Source organism: Schistocerca piceifrons, chromosome 4, assembly GCF_021461385.2.
Source record: "Schistocerca piceifrons isolate TAMUIC-IGC-003096 chromosome 4, iqSchPice1.1, whole genome shotgun sequence".
NCBI lineage: Eukaryota > Metazoa > Arthropoda > Insecta > Orthoptera > Acrididae > Schistocerca > Schistocerca piceifrons.
The window spans coordinates 315,969,531-315,988,475 of NC_060141.1; the positions used below are offsets into that span (position 1 = coordinate 315,969,531).

Sequence of the window (18,945 nt, forward strand, 5' to 3'; positions counted from 1 at the left end):
CATAAAACAGGTAAGTACTGTAAAGAGTACTACTGAACACAGCTTGCGTCATCCTTTATCTTGGTTGTAATCATTACTGACACTGTTATGCATCTCCTTTTGTAAACAATATTTTTACATGTTACATGACAGACTAAATATTGCTCAAGTCAACTCATTCACCACTGGTGGCAAAAAAACATCATGATCAGTTTAAAAAATGTCTTTGATGTGGCATGAATTTGAATAATCTGATAACGTAGTCCTCATTCCATGAGCTGAACTGCTAATGATACAAAATGGCAACAGAATTCATTGTTGCATTTACACTCGTTCAGCAGATAATTACAGAACAATATTGTCTGCTGTGAGTCACTAAACAGATGCTATATATTATTGTTAGATGAATGTCAACGATGTATGCTGGATACTTCCATCTAATTTTGATAGAATATTTCGAACAAATCTTGCATAATGCAAGACAGTGAGTTATAAAATTTTATTTTACAACTGCAAGGCGGTTATTTTATGATTGAATTATAATTTGTCACCTTTCACTTCGTGAGGAATTTGCCTCTTTCTGCCTTGTCCACTACTACAGCATTGAGACAGTGTTAGTTATCGGTACCTTACTCACTAGTTGGGTGATGCTGAAACAGTAGCCATAGATTCAAATCTTGCTGGAAAAATGTGTTTTGGATATTTTTCCTACTCCTCTACTGTAATTTAAAATTACCACGGAGAAGCTGAAGAATCTAAGAAACCGTTAAGTTTGTACTGCAGTGCTGTGTAGATAAAGGCAACCATTTGTAATTTCAGGTAACTGATTGTTGGACAGACTTCACTAATTATTACAAAATTATTAATTAGTTCATAGTTTCTTTTGTCACTCATTTTTGTTGTTTATTGAATAGAAGAATGGAAACATTGGATTTTCACCACAAAGAACAGAATATTTGTATTTATCGTAACTTTCATCTTGAGAGCAACAGCAAATTACTATCAGAAAAGCTGTCAACAAGTTGCAGGTAAAGTGGGTATAAATCTGTATCTAGTGTAGAAATTTGAGATGTCCACAGTGGTGTCTACTTCTCCTGTCATTCTTGATTTGGAAATTCATTATTTTTATTTTATGAAGTCCCTCTATGGATGTTAGTTTTGCAGTTAATGTTGTGTTGTTGCCTTTCCATATGTGTTCCAGAGTGGACTGATGACTTTCAGGCGAAAATGTATTATGACACCCCTTCGATTTTTGTTGCTTTGGATTAGAACATGCAGTAATCGTATACCCGACATGTGTACCTAGTTGATTGAATGCAAATGTCAGACTTCATGTGTCAGTTATTAAGACTTTTTGAAAGTGGATAATTTTTCTTGAAACAAGAACATCCTTGTCCGACATCATGTCAGATAACATTAACCCCACACACATTACAAATGTTTATAGAGTTCCTCCTCCTATGTGTACCTCTCCATTAAACCCAATATGTGTTGAAAATGTCTTACATTTTTAGACTTCAGGCTACTTTGTAATGCTTAAACAACTTTCATATGACAGAAGTATGCTGAATCCAATACACAACTGCATATAAATAGTAGAACTTCAAATAAGAAAATAGCGCTCCCTAAATAATCATAGCAACCTACACATCTAGTGTAACTGCATGGTTTTCATTCAGTTTATTGAATTGATTTAGTGTAGAAAATGAGACTAAAATAAGAAACAATATTATGTTAACTGTACAACAGCAGAAATGTGCCCAAGTGCACTGCAACTATCTGCTCGGATGGCAAGGTCTCAAGGCTTCTGGTGGTTGCTGTAGAGCAAGGAAACTCAAAATAGAGCTTAGTGTTCCCGTCTGGATGCAGACCCATTTCCTTTATGGAGTTTTGATGTTACTTGTGGGTTAGAAAGTGAAGCTGATCATCATTGTAATTCCAACTGATTGATAACCTTAGCAGACAGCCAGAATCTGTTTTATAAAAAACGGTGGGGTTGATTTGAACATAAGGCTGTTCCTACATTGCACAATGTTAACTGCTATGCCATGAGCAGAAGACAACACTTATTATATACGTAGCCATATAATACTGTGTTGCCAGATCGTGCAGACTGCCGGACTTAAAATTTTGAGGGACAGCCATAAGTGAACAACTGAGACTTTGTCTCTGTGGCTGGTGGCTAAGTTTTATGTGAGATACTGCACCTCTAACACAAATTCATACTTGTTCGGTGACGTGGTAGAGTTCTTTAGACACATTTTCTATTCCTTTGGACACCCTCCACTTGCTGCTGTTTTGTTAAAACAAAACTTCTTAGCCTTAGTTCATGTAACTTCCTGTGCAGATCAAAGCATGTAATAATTCTACCTCAGAAACTGCAATCACCTCATACACTGAGGTGACAAAAGTCATGGGATACCTCCTAATATGTCAACCTCCTTGTGTGTGCACAACTTGGTTTTTGTGCCTTATGACCTCCTGGATGTTCATCTTCACAAATCTTACTATGAGCATTTGATGTTAAATGTACACAACAGTAAGATTCACTCTTTCATTGTCTTCACATTTATTGATACTATTTGCCATGAAGATTAGCTTGCTGGTAATGTACTAATATTGGTTTCTCAACACAGATCTGTAAGCTGCACAGACCGATCGGTTTCACATAATTTCATAGTGGCAGAGATAAAGAAACAAACTTAAATCATGGCAAACACAAATGTTCACATATTGAATGATGGACAAGGATTAACTCCTATTTTGTGTGTGATGTCTATATAAAGATGTGCATTGTACAGAAATGACAAAATGTTAAAGCAAGAAGCAATTACATTTCAGATATCATAAGTCAGTAACAGCAATAAATATGAAAACAGATTAGGCAGTGAAGTTGTCTTGATTAACTAATCAGAAAATGACAAAATAATGGCTACTGTTGTATGATGTGGAAGTTCCTGGAATTTTCATGCTAAGAATTTTCTTGAAAATTGTGTAATTTGAATATTTCATAAACTAACATGTTTTAGGAAAGTTACATATTTTTGTAACCCTAAAAGTGATAGCCACAAAATTATAATGGTAGGCTTTTAACATAATCTCATTTTAAGATTCCAGTATTTTGGATAACAATTGTGATTCTGGATAACAATTGTGATTACTAATAACTTCTGAAGTACACAGTTTTCAGAAGTTAAACATTTGTTTTCGAATAAGTTTTCTTAATTTTGAAACTGTTATTAATGTCAAATTTTAAGAGTACAAGGCTTGTAAGAATCATACATTTCAGAATAATTCTTTAAATAAAATATTCCAGTATAATGATATTAGTTGTAGATCTGAAAATAATCCCTAAATAAAGCAGTTTAGTGAAATGCAGTTTGAATAAGAATTTAGCAATTGTATGTAATCATGGTACATGCATTTTGTAGAAAGAAAATGGAAGTCACTTTTCAGGTGGAATTGTAGCAAGTAGAGATGTTCTGCCTTGCTATGTCTGTCAGATACTTTGTCATTAAATCTTAGTCAGTTCAAAGTCTTACTTCTAAATTAGATTGTTTCTTTTTTACTTTTCAGATTGTGGTTGTACACAATAAAGTGAATGGGAAGCCAAGAGGATATGCCTTCATAGAGTACGAACATGAGCGAGATATGCATTGTGAGTAAGAAAGTGATAATATATGACTTAAAGATTTAAAATATAAACTCAGTGTTCAGTGTTGAGGTGTCATTAATTCTTGCAGTGTGCTACAGAAGTTTGATTTATATTTCTATGGTATTTGCATACCTTGTTGAGACTTTCTTCATTGCTTAAACTGTACCTAACATGTAGGAGACTGGGGGCTGACTCATATTAAGCTGCAGGTACATAGAGGTTTAATGTTACAACCCCCATGTAAATATATGTTGAATCCCCATATTTCCTCTTTATCCATGTCCATGTTCTGTAATTTGTGAGCATATAAACATGCTCTTTTTAGGAGAGGGAATCAGTTATTTCATATTTTGTGTTAACGCCAGCTGAAGACCTTAAAGATATATTAATACCACTTTTTATCTTGTTCTTGATACAGCATGGCGGGCAGCTGGCAACTAGTGCCCCCCATTTGTGTGCAAAATCCAAACATTGCTGGCTAAAATAGGTTTGTATGTGTGGTAAGACCCAACATACAAAGGAGGTGTAAAGAAGTTATTGTTATGTCTTGGAAGAAAAAAAGGAGCTTCCCTCTTAACCTTTTATCATCTTCATCACATTATGGTTTTATTGTGATGAATAATTCCAAAGGTTTTTAATCCATTTTGATATTTTCACATAATTTTATAGGAATAGTAACTTGGCATTTGTATTCTCTTGACCTAGAGAAATTATGGATAGAATATTCCCTTTGCTTAAAAACTCTAGATTTGCTTTAGTGAAATATAAATTGTTCAGGTGAGTGAAAACAATGAAGAAAAAATATGCTGGGCAAAAATGCCAGATTTGTGAATGCATATTAAATTTATACCCAGAAGTTTCTTACTTGAAGGTCTTGGTCCTGCAATTCTCTTATTCAGAGAAACTATTGGAAATGGTCAGTAATGGTAAAGCTAATTAGGAAGAAATGGTCATAAATTGATTTCAGTATACTGATGTTTCAGAGTTTCACAAGATTTGCTGCTGTTAATGATAACCCATTAATACACTGGGTACGGTTTATCATAGTATTGTGATGGATGTTTTCTTGAAATTTTTTGTCACACTGCATAGTTGTATGGGATGTAGTGCTGGAAGGAACTGTAACCACCATGTATCTTGATAAAAATCAAGAACTTACATAACTACTTAACAGTTGTAAAGGCAGTAAGTAAAGTAAATTGCTGCCTGAACTTTGTCATTCAAAGTTTTATGAGTGTACAATTTTTGAGTTTTTGTGTGACCGGAGAAAAAAGAAAAAAATCATAACTAACAATTGCTGTTAATTGCAGTAATTACCAAAGTTATAAGCTGTAAATATTGGGCTGGTGGCGAAAACTGATTTTGCCAAATTTAGGAATCTTACATGTATCTCTGTTTGGACAACTAAAATTCCAGTTTTATAACATAACAGATTTATATTCTATGTGTTTCCCTAAGCAGGTATGTTACAGCTGAGTTTGAAAGTTGTTTAGTTTTCTTTGAAACGCACGACAAATTTGACAAAACTATAAGACTGGGTTCTCCCTTGGCTGGCAAAAATGAGATGAGATGGGGGGGTGGGGGGCGAGAAATTTTGCTATACTTTATTGATGATGTAAGAAAAGTTAATCATTTAGGGATCTCCAGTTTTCTTAATAAACAGTATTTGATGGGTAGCATCACTAATTCTTGCTTAATATAGTACAGTGTTGAGATTTTTCTGTCAGTATGTAATGTATACTTGTAAATCTCCAGTGAACATAAGTGAAAGATTGAATAGAATGATTGTACTAGTGACTTCTTACCCTGTAGGGTATGGCAAAAATTCACAGGAGCATTATTTAACTGAATTGATTAAACATTCAGGTGGGTGATTTAAGTGTTAAAGATCTTCAGTTTAGCACCTTCATTTTGTGTGTTAAACATATCCACCATTATGTAACAAAATAGTCTAAACAGCAAGTTCTGTGAAATGTTATCCCCATTGATGAATAACACTGTTGCTTGTGCATGAGAACTAAAAAATACTCAATCTCACAGGCATTGAGAGAAAACTGTGCAACCAAGGAAATAAAAATAAATCTATATATTTAAGTCCTCCAAATGGAGGAATCAACCAGGATGAGGGACAAGGGGGAGGACTGACTGGCATGTTAATAGGTACACAGAGAGTTGTTTCTACTAAAGTATTAGAGCCATTACATGCTCAAGTGTGAGGCTACCACCAGACTGGTTAATGGAATTGTTGCTAACACAGGAAAAAATAAAAAGCAGTGAACAAGGTAACAAAACATGGCCCAAATTGTAGTAGACATAGCAAAAGGTGTAAAATGAAAGACACTTGAAGAAAAACTAAATATGATGTAGAAAAATTACATTTGTAAATTTTGTGGTGAGTATGGAGGTCAGAGGTTGGCTGACAAAATGGGCAAGAGTCCATACAAACAGCTAATAGAAAAGAATATCCAGAAGCAAGTACTTTGTTTGTACGCCTTTAGAGCCAATGCGTAAGTAGTCTATATGCCTGAAGTAGAAATGGATAATGAATCTAGTCTGGCGAGTTTCTCTACTTTCCTACTGGAGAATGGAGAATTGTGCTAATTCTTTTTGTTTTGTGATTCGTTTCTATATATATTCCTAATGGAATGTCAAATTCTTATTATTAAATGTTCCAAAGTGGAAAGCTGTACAGCACAAAAAAAAGCATTTAGTTTCAGATTTAAATTAGTTAATCTTGCATAGTGTTCAAATGTCATGTCATATGTGCTTGGTAAGTTTCCTGGAAGCAGTATTTTGCATTTGATTGTTTCTTCAAATTGCTTGTAATATCATGTGATTATGTTAGCAGAGTTCTCACACTGCATTTGTGTTTCATATCTTCAGACTGTTTGAATCATTGTATATTCCATAAAAATTCAAGACTAATGGAGGTTGATAGGAATCGAAAAAGATCTCTCATTAGGCTCATCCATTCTTTCAACTAAGTCTTTATTTGAAATATCTGCCACTGATATTGTCTTTGATTGAAACAAACAATAAGTTTGCTGCTCAGACTGTGTAGGGCCCAACATAGTGTGTAGTACTAGCTTGTTTTAAACTGTATGTTGTAGTTTAGTCAGATTGAACATAATCTTGCAGTGTTACATGGACATTTCAAAATAATCATTTTTCACATTGGTGGACACAAGTCCTGTAGCATCAGGATCATTGCAGGCACTATAAACACAGAGAAAAGTGCTATCGCATTTAAATTTATGTTCATTTTTCTTAGTATGATTTCTTACCCCATCACAGGAAAATTTAGTATGGGATATAAACACAATAACAACTTGCTTTATTTTAGTAATTTTGGATGTTACGCAGTAGGCAAGAAATTCATTAGGTACTAACTGCTGTTGCATATTTTCCTATGGTCAGTTATCTAAAAGTCCCATTATTTTACAGCAATTGAATGAAATGAGCCCTTTTGTGTTTTTGTTAAACTGATCTCACTTCTCCCCAGTAGTAGTTACCTGTCAGTGTGTAGTTTCTTTTGTTTTCTATTACTGAACCATAGTAGAACTTCAAAAAAGATGCAATGTATTCAGTATTAGGAAAAGGATAATCGCTACTCATCATAAAATGACACATTGAGGTACAGGCAGGCACAATGAAGACACATTTAGATTTTGGCCAGAGCCTTCAGAAGCAGCACACACGGGCGTGCATGCGTGCCCACACACTCGCGTGCGCACACACATGCACACAACTTGCACATGCACACAACTTGCACATGCACACATTCATACAAGCAATCACGCAACACACTCCAGACTGCCACCTCTGGCATTTCAGACCAGACCAAACCACCCGAGATGGCAGTCCCGTGTATGTAAGTTGTGCCTGCTTGTATGAATGTGTTTTTTCTTTCATGAAGAAGGTTTTGGCTGAAAGCCAAATGTGTAACAGTCCTTTCATTGTGCTTGTCTGCAACTCAACATGTCATTCTGTGGTGAGTAGCAATCTATCCTTTTCCTAATAATGTTGATATTCCAACCTGGAGTTTACATTATTTGAAGATGTAGTGTAAATGTGACAACAGTGCATATAACTCTGTGCCTTTTGTTCTTTTAATAAAAAGCTCAAGATTTAAAATTATTTAGTGGAACTCGTCAGCCATGTCATGCTACACAGAACTCTCCTACTTCTCATTTATATTGTCATGCAACTCGTCATCATTGCACATTGGTTGAATAAAATGAGCCATCTTATGTGTCTGCACAGTTGGACTCATTTTTAACCTAGTGTATTGAAGCAAAACAAACTGGACACTAAGAGTATAAAATTATTATTAATTGCTCATTACCTGAAACTGTTACAGGTAACAGTAGCTGCATGTTTTTCCATTGTATATGATAAAAATGCCTTTCAGGCATCTCATTACTAAATCTTTTTCAAACTAATCCAGATGACACTAGAAATGGCTATTCAAGGTTTATCCTGATAACACCCAACACTTCGACTTTGTATGTAGAGATATGTTGTAAAATACATTTTCAGTACACTAGCTCAGGAATATTACTTAAGTGTTATTTGAGGGGTTTAATTTTATAAATGCGCGGGTTAACGTAAGTAAATAGCGCACCAGGTAATAATGGGAACCTGAAAGGATGAAGATTTCATCACATGTTCCATCTTTCTCTTGAGAAACTTCCTATACAAGCATAAAGATTCGAAATTTTCACGTTGCGTAAGTAATGTGTGGTAGGTATGAACCGTTCTTTTAATTTTCAAGGTACTTAGTAAAACTATCTGTAAAATTAAACTCATTGCATGTAAATGCATTCAGTTCTTTTTTGTCTTTACTGCAGTTTAACTTCCGAATATGCAAGACTACAGATGTAAAGTATTAAAGTGTGTTGAATCAAAGCTCGCCATCAGAGGACTGAAATGGGTGGGTATTCCAAAATTATTAAACATAAATATTTATGACCTAGTTTACATTCATTTATCAGTGGGTGGGTAAATGCATCTTTGACACTTACAACAGTTGGCTCCAAATAGCCCATACATATGTATCCAGAATTTCACACAAGACAGAATATTTCTTTTCCTGGATAATCATTCATCTAAAAGAAAAAGTAATATTTTCTACACAAAACATTTACTATCCCATAAGCAGGTAAGAAAAGTTAGCCTAATCTTTGTGTGCATTTGTCTCTTGTTTCTTAATAGTACAGTCTTATACTGACGAAATTTTTCTTCGCAAGTAACCTCCCCTAAAGGACAACGGTTAATAAATATGTATTGAACATTTAGACTAATATAGTACGTAACCTTTCTCCCATGCTATGTAACACTGATGTCAGTATGGGACTGTACTGGAACTTGTTACCAAATTTTTGTTTCATGGTGAAAATAACTTTACAGCTGCATATAAACATGCTGACGGTAAGAAGATAGACGGAAGAAGAGTGCTGGTGGATGTTGAAAGAGCCCGAACCGTAAAAGGCTGGCTACCCAGACGATTAGGTGAGTTCCCATATAGATTAGAGTTACAGACTGACCTAAGAGATTTGATCACAATGGAAAATACAGTACTGCGTAGTGCCTGCCTGGTGACCATTTGGAGCACTCCTATAATACTTTGTAGAATTGCTATATGTGGAATTTGACTGATGCTCCTTTAAATTGCTCATTAACACTTCTGAGAGCAGTTACTTAGAAGAATATTCATCCTACGAAACCGTCCATTTACTGGCATGCATGTAATTGATTTATCTTCTAGAGTAATATGTACCAAAAAGTCAAGCTTAAAGATTTATTCTTCACATTTACTTTATTATGTCCATAGATTACAAATTTTAAAATAATTTTGACGAAAAGTATAATATCCTCCCCAGAAAGTGCAAGGTGAGTTATTGAGCAATTTCTTCCTCTTGAGCTTCCAAAATTTCTTGCTCACTCAACAAACTTGATACATTTGTTGCAGAATTATGGCAAACTTTGAAACCTAAAGAATACATAGACAAAATTACATCCATGTGATCATATTGGCTAAGCTGTTTGTGACAGCAGCTATTACATTCGCTAATATTTCTTTCAAAATAATAATATAAATTATTAGAACACAGCACTAGTAAAGGGGCAGGTAATGAGATGTCTGTACATTATTGTTGTTTGAAATGAATCCAGGTTTTGGACAATAAGTGGCACGTGCAGAAAATTGTGGCCCAACTTACACTTGGGCAAGATCTCTTTCATACAATGTTGTGACCCCCATCTGTGCTTGGGATTTGCCTCCAATGTGTTAACTGAATATCTCGATTTTGGTTGGAGGAAAAGCAAAAATCACAATTTTGTATCATCAAAATTATATTTTGCTTAAATTTGACATAACTTAAAATAAATTATACAAGTTGTTCAGTAGACTTTTTCATAGACAGATGAATAGATGATGAAATAAGAATCAGGTTTTACTTTGGAGCCATTGTTTTAAACTTCAATTTGAAATTATTATAAACAAAGTAACTTCGTTCTCAAATTATATTCAAACCTACTTTTTTCCATATTATTTTGTCATTGGTAGCAGTCTTTTTCCCCGAACAGTGTATATGAACCTACTTGCCTTAACCACAGTTCAGCAAAGAAGTTACCACAGCTTGCTTTTCAATCTATGAAAAACTGGGCGAAAAATGCAGTAGAGATGTGTGGTATTTTGACCATAAATTATAAACAGTTTCATAAAACACCAGTGAAGCCACTCAGGTGCATTGTTACAAAATTAGTAGTGACCATCTTTTTGTAGTAAAAGCAGCCATTATGGAGAGCCTTTCATTTAATCACAAGTACTAAAATTTGTGGTAAGACCATTAAATTATACTTACCAGTCATGGTATAGTAAAATGTAAATGTAGTTACACGGTGTTTATCAGACAACTCAGTGCATGCCATCTCAACTATTTATGGCTTATTGTAGTTGATGGTGTATATTGACTGAGTTAGCATTGTGAGTAAAAGTATGTTTATGTAAAAATGTTCTAAAACTTTTATTTTAGGTGGTGGCTTAGGTGGAACTCGCCGAGGTGGACCTGATGTTAACATTAAACATTCAGGACGAGAAGACAATGAAAGGGAAAGAGAAAGGTACAGGCTTGAAAGAGAGAGAGAATCTGCAAGAGGTAATATTGACAGAGATCGCGATAGAGATAGAATTGAAAGAGAGAGGAGGAGGTCTCGTAGTAGGGAGAGGGAGAGGTTGGATCGAGATAAGAGAAGGAAATCCCGAAGGTAATATTTGCTATCTGAAAAATGGAAATTGTATACATAAAGAATGGTTTGTTTATTGGTTATTTGGTTTTTCAGCCGTTCACGTGACCGGAAACGTAGACGAAGTCGTGATAGAGTGAAGGAGAAAGATCCAGATATTGAAGAAATTGACAGAGATGAACGATCGAGGGACGAGAGACCTCGAGACAGAGATAGGGACAGGGATCGTGACCGCAAGAGAAGACGGTCACGTTCAAGGGACCGAGAACGTGATCGTGATCGTGATAGGAAGAGGGATAAGAGAGAGAGAGATCGTGGAGAACGACCAGAAAGGTAAGCAGTACACATTTTCCTGAATATGAAAGCAATTATGTGCAACGGCTTTAAGGTAGACCAGCATCAAATGAAGCTTGTAAGTAACAATATAAAGGAGCTATTGGTACTCACCACATCAAGGTGTCATAGTGACACAGGCATAAAGTACATTTAAAGTAGGCTCAGTATTGGATAGTCCATGCAGTGTTACGTGGCTTTATGCTTAATTACAGACTTACTATTCTATCAGTTGATTTGTTTACACCATGCAACGCCTGCTGTGTACGTCCTTTGTTGCTGAGCGACGTATCACTTTTCGTTCTGACGCCGCAACTCCTTTCCTATATCTTCTTTTTATCTATATAAATGATGAACTATTGGTTTTGCCATTTAACAACTTTTTAGTAAATGTGGAAGTATTATAGGCATTGTGTCCCACCTAATGTCGCCCACCTATACGTTTTACATGAACCTTTAAAGACTTGATCAATCTGTTTGCAAAGAGAAAGCAGAATCTCTCTTCCTTTGACGTTGTCCAACGACGACCTAGGAAGCTCGACGCCCTCGCGGCCCAGACTCTTCCATGGCTCGCGGTAGTTTGCAGCATTCGTTTCATTCCTTGCCCACTTTTCGCTACGTCGAACATTCGTGGTGATTGTTGGGCAACGTCTTCCTTGTATCTGCAACATAAATAAACTTTCTTTCCACAGTATTTCTGAAAACTCAAAAACAAACTTAAAGAACATAATAATAATAACTGTTCCTACAATTATTCTTATAAGTCTTGGTTGATTTAATGAGGGGTGGGACAGGCCTAAGCCTTGTGACACCATATCTTATCAGTTTTAGGAAAACACCCCCATTTATACATACATACATGGTGACTGACATCTGTGGGGTTATTTTGATACAATGTGTACTCGTGCAGCAAGGAATAGTTACTTTGGCAAAAATGGACAGAACTGGTCAAGTACAAAACTTGTACAGAGACCAGGGATTGAATACAGTAAGCAGATTTAAATGACAATAGATTGCAGTAGTTGAAGATACACAGGACAGATTAGTGTGGAGAGCAGTATCAAACAAGTTCTTGGACAGAAATCCATAAGGCAACCCTTAACAGTTTTGTCAGAAATTTAACTTTAAAAACCAGATTTGTACAAATAATTTACTTATTAACATGATTGTAGAATTTTGCAAAGTTTTTATGATCTGTGACAATCACGATTTTCGTTGTTTTGATTTTCAAATATATTTCTGTTTGTAGCAAAACCTTGAAAACCACCAAAATTTTTATAAAACAGTAAACCTCCCTCTTGCTTATGTTGCCTTTGTCCTGTAGTTTGATATGTTAGATATATAATTGATTCAGGTGAAATACCTCTGTAACACATGGCAGATGATTGTACTATTTGTAATGTAATTAAGATTTACTAGTTTTGTGATCATGAGTACTCTGCTTTTACCACTAGTATACTTGCACTGGTGAGACATTGCACTTGACAGTTCACGTTATGTCAAGTTGCGTTGGATATACTGTACTAGCAGTGTTGCAGCAGCAGCAGCAGCAGCAGCAGCATCAGCCTCCTTACACATAGCAGACAACATGGGTTTCCATTCACTCTCATAAATGTAAGCTGTTGAGCAGTAACATTTGTGTAAGCATTTGTTTTTGAGTAGCTACCACAATGACAGCAAAGAAATACAGGAAATAAGCATTCGATGATGACCAATATCTTGAAAAGTGTACAGTACATAGTTTAGAAAATAAACAACAGATTGTAACTTCTCGCTGTAGGGTTTATAACGACAATGATGCAATAAATAGCATGGTGGTAGCTTGTCACTCACCAATTTACAGCAACAATGGTGCAATTCCATCTAGCTCCCCACCGTCACTGTTGGTGGAATGAGCACAAAAACTGTCTTTATCACCAAGACAAGTAATTAGCTGTTCCTGGTCACTGATGATACCTTTCATTGTCTGTGCTGCTTGAATGTTTTCTAACAAGCTTGACCTTTTTCCTCCACGAGACTGTATTCAGTTACTAGAGCTTCATACTATAGTCTTTCCACCTCTGTTCTTATGAAGTACTTACTGTTCATTATGTACATCTTCACATCACTCCCTACTACCACAGTGGGCTGAAATGGTAGTGATATCATGGCAGCTGTATTACAATATGGTGATGCTTCTTAGTGGTTTCTTCTTTGTATGTAGGTGTTGTAGTTCTTACTTTCTTTAACAAGCAAATATAACAAACTTCATCATGCTCATATCCACAGTAATATTTCGTGCCTTTAATCACTGTACAATAACTTCTTTGTTGTCATTTGTGGTTGGAGCTTTGTTCCATATCACCGTGTGATATGGAGAATTATCCATCACAGTTGTTGTTGAGACAGAAAACTGTTTTGAAAGGTTCCTGAACCACTCTACAAATAAAAAGTAAAAGTGCATCCAGAACAAAACTACTGTCTGAGGTTGCACAGACCTCCTCTTGCTGTTGGCTGGTGCTGCTTCTGTTGCTTCAAGTGTCAGCTGTCCAGCATTTACTGACAGCTTCCCTGACATTAACTTACATTTCATCTAGCCATATAATGAAATATTTTTGCCTACAATTTTGTGAAAGAGTATACTTAGAACCATACCAATGTGCTTTTTCTAACAGGTCTTTGCATCCACCTAGCATTTTGTGAGGAAAAACCCATACTTTTCAGCACAATTCTTAGTGACTCTCCCCACTCCTGAGAAGTTCACTGTCTCTTGATAACACTAGTAGCTTTGCTGCAATAGGATACTCTCTCCTGCCAAAGTAAACATAAATATGCCTGCAAATTGTTTCACTCTGGAAAGAATCTCAACTTCATGATGGGAAGGCTGCTTTTTCTTCTTTCCAGGAGTTCGTAAACATAATCTCATCTAGAGGCCTTTGAATAGTTATGGCTCACATCTGCATCTTCAAACTTTTGCGATAACTCCCCCTTCCTTACTACTGTTCCTGTACTAATTTCGAGAGTTTTTAATTTGTGTTCCACTACTTTGTCGGCAACAGTTGATGGTTGTCTGTGAATACTTCTGCATATTCTTCTCCTGATATATAAAAACTTGGCACTCTATAGTAACTCCAATGCTTGGCTGATTAGCATAACACTGTGCTGCAAAGGATTGTCACTAGACAGTCGAACTACTTCCTGTGGCATAAGTTCAAGCACAACAAAGCGGACTAAGTGGGAGCTTCAACATCATGACTGGATGCTATTGGTGCACTACAGTTGTTTCGCACACCACGTCTAGTGCCTTATTCTTCTCATCCTTAGCTTGTTAAGCTACCAACTTGAAACATATATGTCAGGTGCGAAGTTTCAGCAAGTTTTGTGTAGTTAAAAGATGAATTGTTCAGTACCTAGCTGTCTCTGCAACCCATTGATGTATTTTATTCAGTAAAAGAAACTACACTCAAGACATTAGTTTATTCCATGCAGTGTTTTTATTGCAGTTAATTACATAAATCAACATCATAACTAAAATACCAAACGGGAAAGCGCTGGTAGATAGACACAATAAAAAACACACACACGAAATTTCAAGCTTTCGCAACCAACGGTTGCTTCGTCAGGAAAGAGGGAAGGAGAGGGAAAGACGAAAGGATGTGGGCTTTAAGGGAGAGAGTAAGGAATCATTCAAATCCCGGGAGCGGAAAGACTTACCTGAGGGGGGAAAAAGGGACAGGTATACACTCGAACACACACACACACACACACACACACACACACACACACACACACACAGACTTATTTAAAGGCAAAGACTCTTTGCCTTTAAATAGGTCTGCTTGTGTCTGTATATGTGTGGATGGGTATGTGTGTGTGTTCGAGTGTATGCCTGTCCTTCTTTCCCCCCTCAGGTAAGTCTTTCCGCTCCCGGGATTGGAATGGCTCCTTACCCTTTCCCTTAAAACCCACATCCTTTCGTCTTTCCCTCTCCTTCCCTCTTTCCTGACGAAGCAAACGTTGGTTGCGAAAGCTTAAAATTTTGTGTGTATGTTTGTGTGTTTTTTTTTTATTGTGTCTATCTACCAGCGCTTTTCCGTTTGGTAAGTCACGGAATCTTTGTTTTTAATATATTTTTCCCATGTGGAATGTTTCTTTCCATTTTATTTATTACTAAAATAGATTTATACAAACAAGTTTATGCCAAAAATATTGGCCTGTGCTTTGTGTGTATGCTTAACAATCTGTATTGTTTTCACTATGGCTGGCTGAGATCAATTGCATCTCTTGAGATTGCAAAACATATGTCCTTCATACAAGTACATGCAGCACTGGCATACATAAATGAAGTAGTCTTTTAGAAAAGATATGTATTATTTTTCTTTCACTCATGCAACTCAAAATTGGTTCACAAAGGAATTATGTCCAGGAGAAAAGCCTTTTACAACATTTTATACTATACCGTGGCACTATGTAAAGTCACTCTGGAGATTAGATCAGTATAACTGACAAGAGACCAACATATAAGTCACTACTTCTTTGGAAAGCAACTAGGTTAACACATGTGAGTGACAGGATCAAAATGCAGATTTTTACCTATCATTATTTAGTCTCTGTAGATTACTTAAAATCTCCTGGCAGTTTAGTCCCTTTTCTTTGACTGAGGTTCTTAGTTTGTAGTAACCAGTGACAAGTTAACTGTAGTTATCCCCTGTAGCTTGTGATGAAGGTATTTCAATGTCAGTTGTGAATGTAATTAGAGATATTATGTTATATTCTTTCCTGTGCCACAAAAGAAATTTATCTTCGACATTCTTGTACTTTAACATTCACATGAAGCTTTTGTGAACCATCACCACCCCCTTGCCTCCCTTTTTATGCCTTTTATTCTGGATGTTGCATTTGGTTACACTTAAAACAGTTATTTTCAGTGGTCTGTGTGTAAAAACTGTCATGTTAGTCTTCTTTCATTGTTAATATTTTTTCATAATATGCCTTATACAGTATAATCCTCATTTTACATTCCCAGAATTAACGTTTTCCCATCGTTTGACATTTTTTATTGGTCCCATGAAATTTCCTATGCCCACAATGTTAATTTGCACCTGATTTTGCGTCAACATATTAATAATAATCCCACTATTTATGCATTACAAAAAATGTCCCTGTAGAAAATATGATGCTGGCATGTTTGCCGTCTAGTAGAGTTATCAGAGTTCACAAATATTAAGTGGTTAAGTTTCTTGACACCAGGGCACTCCAGCGGATTTGAACCGGTAAAAGAGTAAAAGTAACAATTTGTGCCATATCTCCTGCTGCTACCAAGCTCTACTTGGCATGGTGGCTGACGGGAGCTACTAAGTTCGTTTGAATGAAGATATCATGACCAATCACAATCATTTCCAAACTGTCTCTACTGCGCAAATGCAGTTTCGTGATTGTTGTGATCGTTGTGACACCTTTGTCGAACCCCATTCAGCATGTTTCAGTGTATGGCCACGTGGAGTGCTAGTTGACACCATCATTCCCTTTGCATTGCTCAAATGTTGTTAGTGTAAACACAGTGTCGGTTACGTAATGTATTCATGCTGAGCAAAGTGTGTTTTGAGAATATACGTATGTATTTTTTGTGATGTTACACACACAAATAATGTGAGTGATAGTGTGTGTGTGTGTGTGTGTGTGTGTGTGTGTGTGTGTGTGTGTGTGTGTGTGGTTTTCTACTCAACTGATGTGGGACAGTACCTGATAACCTCAAAAACGCTACAGTGCAAGATATGCAGAATAACACATTCAGACACCACACAAAATACTTATTTACATATCTGCCCTTAACACCAAGAAAAAATTCTCGGAACACTCATGCTAAGCAGGAAAAATACATAACTAATGCAGTATTTTATTATTTAAATAATGAATGACAGCTGCAGGCTTTCAAAAACATCGATTATGACATGAAATTCAGTCAAACATTCGTGCTTACCAGACAGTTATCAGTTCCAATTACATCAGCAGTTTTTATTAGATAATAAACCTTCATTAGATAGTAAAAAAGTCCCTGACAAGTCTTTTGATGCCTATTGTGTACATATATCATACATAAAGTGAAAAGGGGTATCCTATATGTAACTTTTACAGCTTCCCACATTTTCCCACTGTTTACACCATTTTTTGAAGTCCCTAGAAAAGCGTAAAAGCGGGGTTTCACTGTAGTTTGTGACTTATCAGCCTCCAATTTTGGTCCATGCACCCAGCCATTCTACTTCTATCCTTTTCCACTACCCACCTCCTCCTGCCCTTGTTTAACCTCCCGGCTGCACATAGCTGCCCTAGCCTCTCTCCACCTCGTGCTCCACAGCAGCACTTCACTGTCCCCCACCCCTACCGTCACTAGTTCTGCTGTTCGCAGTGTGACTTCAGTTTCCAGAGACTGCAGTCATGTGTGTGAGTTGCGTGTGCATGTGTGTGTCGTCTATTTTTGACGAAGGCCGTGCTGGCCAGAAGCCTATTTGTGACAGTCTTTTCATTGTGCCTATCTGTGACTCAGCGCTTTCCTTTTAATAATATTGTTACACCTGTTTCAAATTATCAAAGTGAAGTCTGCTAAGATGTGTAGCGTCTGAGCACACTGATTCAGTGTAAAGTTGTTAACTGGATGTGATTTGTTCACTCCACCTGTCTGTAAAAAAATAAACAGAATATGTGATAACTCAATTAATTTGTTTTTGTTGTCATTGTTGCAGAGCAATATTTTGAGATGCATTTCAGTTGTACTGACATTAGTGTGCTTGATGTTGTAAGCTATTCTGGATTCAGTCTGAGACAGTTTTGTTTGAAAGAAGTTGTGTAAGAAATTCCTACATACATTTTTGTGATTATGAGGATGAAGGCAGTTTACAAATGTGTGTTGTTGCATGTTTCCAGGGAGAAGGAACGTAGGCGGTCAGAAGAGAAGGAAGTCAGAATCAAATTGGAGCCTCCAGATGGTGAGATTATTTTATACAAAGATCCAAAAATTATACAGGGTTTTCCAGAAATGAATTTGCAGTGTTTTCTGTATCGCATCATTTTTTATTTTCAGATTATCCTGATTATTCAGCAACAAATTATGATGAAATTAATTATGAAGAAAATGCTGTCAAATTTGAACCTAATGAGGGTTACCAAGAAGCAGAGCAAGGAGAAGCGAACGGCAGACCTTTCAATAATGAATATGCAGGAGAGCAATATTAGACAGTGAAGCATTTGCTTTATAATTTTTAAACATTAATTGTATGAAATAATCAGTGTCTCACTTTTTAGATATTTCTTATGCATTTGCTTGCAGTTTTTAATAAAACATTGCTGTAAAATTGTTACATTTTTAATTTATTGAAAATATATTGTCAAACATAAATTGTGGTTATAAATGACCCTGAGATGAGAGGATGCTCAAATGTGCAATATTCATTGTATAAATAGTGATCATCTGAATTTCAGTAAAGCATTGAGACAAAAGTGTGTGTGAATTTAAGATATACACGATGATATATTTCACCCGGCAGGTGGAGCTTGTAGGAGAACATCATTGAATACAATACATCGTTTTTTTAGTTCTGTGTTTTAAGATTTTTGCAGAATTGTAGAGGTTACTTACAGTGCTCTCCAATGGTCAAAAAGTCAATAGAAATTCTTCAGAGCCTCTGATTTTCTGAAGAGTCTGTGCACTTGTTAATGCATCCAAACTGCTGCCACTTTGTCATGAAAATTTGTGG

At 36.1% G+C, this 18,945-nt stretch overlaps 1 protein-coding gene across 1 annotated transcript in view; it reads left to right on the forward strand.

The window, feature by feature from the left end:
* The window catches only part of LOC124796405 (U1 small nuclear ribonucleoprotein 70 kDa), a 68,315-nt gene extending 49,768 nt beyond the window's left edge, over positions 1-18,547 (forward strand). The window contains exons 5-10 of the mRNA XM_047260583.1: positions 3,556-3,637; positions 9,044-9,145; positions 10,672-10,903; positions 10,979-11,215; positions 18,116-18,177; positions 18,273-18,547. Of these exons, the coding sequence (XP_047116539.1) occupies positions 3,556-3,637; positions 9,044-9,145; positions 10,672-10,903; positions 10,979-11,215; positions 18,116-18,177; positions 18,273-18,424 (867 nt within the window). The 3' untranslated portion in view covers positions 18,425-18,547. The remainder of the gene's footprint in view (positions 1-3,555; positions 3,638-9,043; positions 9,146-10,671; positions 10,904-10,978; positions 11,216-18,115; positions 18,178-18,272) is intronic.
* The last annotated feature ends 398 nt before the right edge of the window (positions 18,548-18,945 follow it).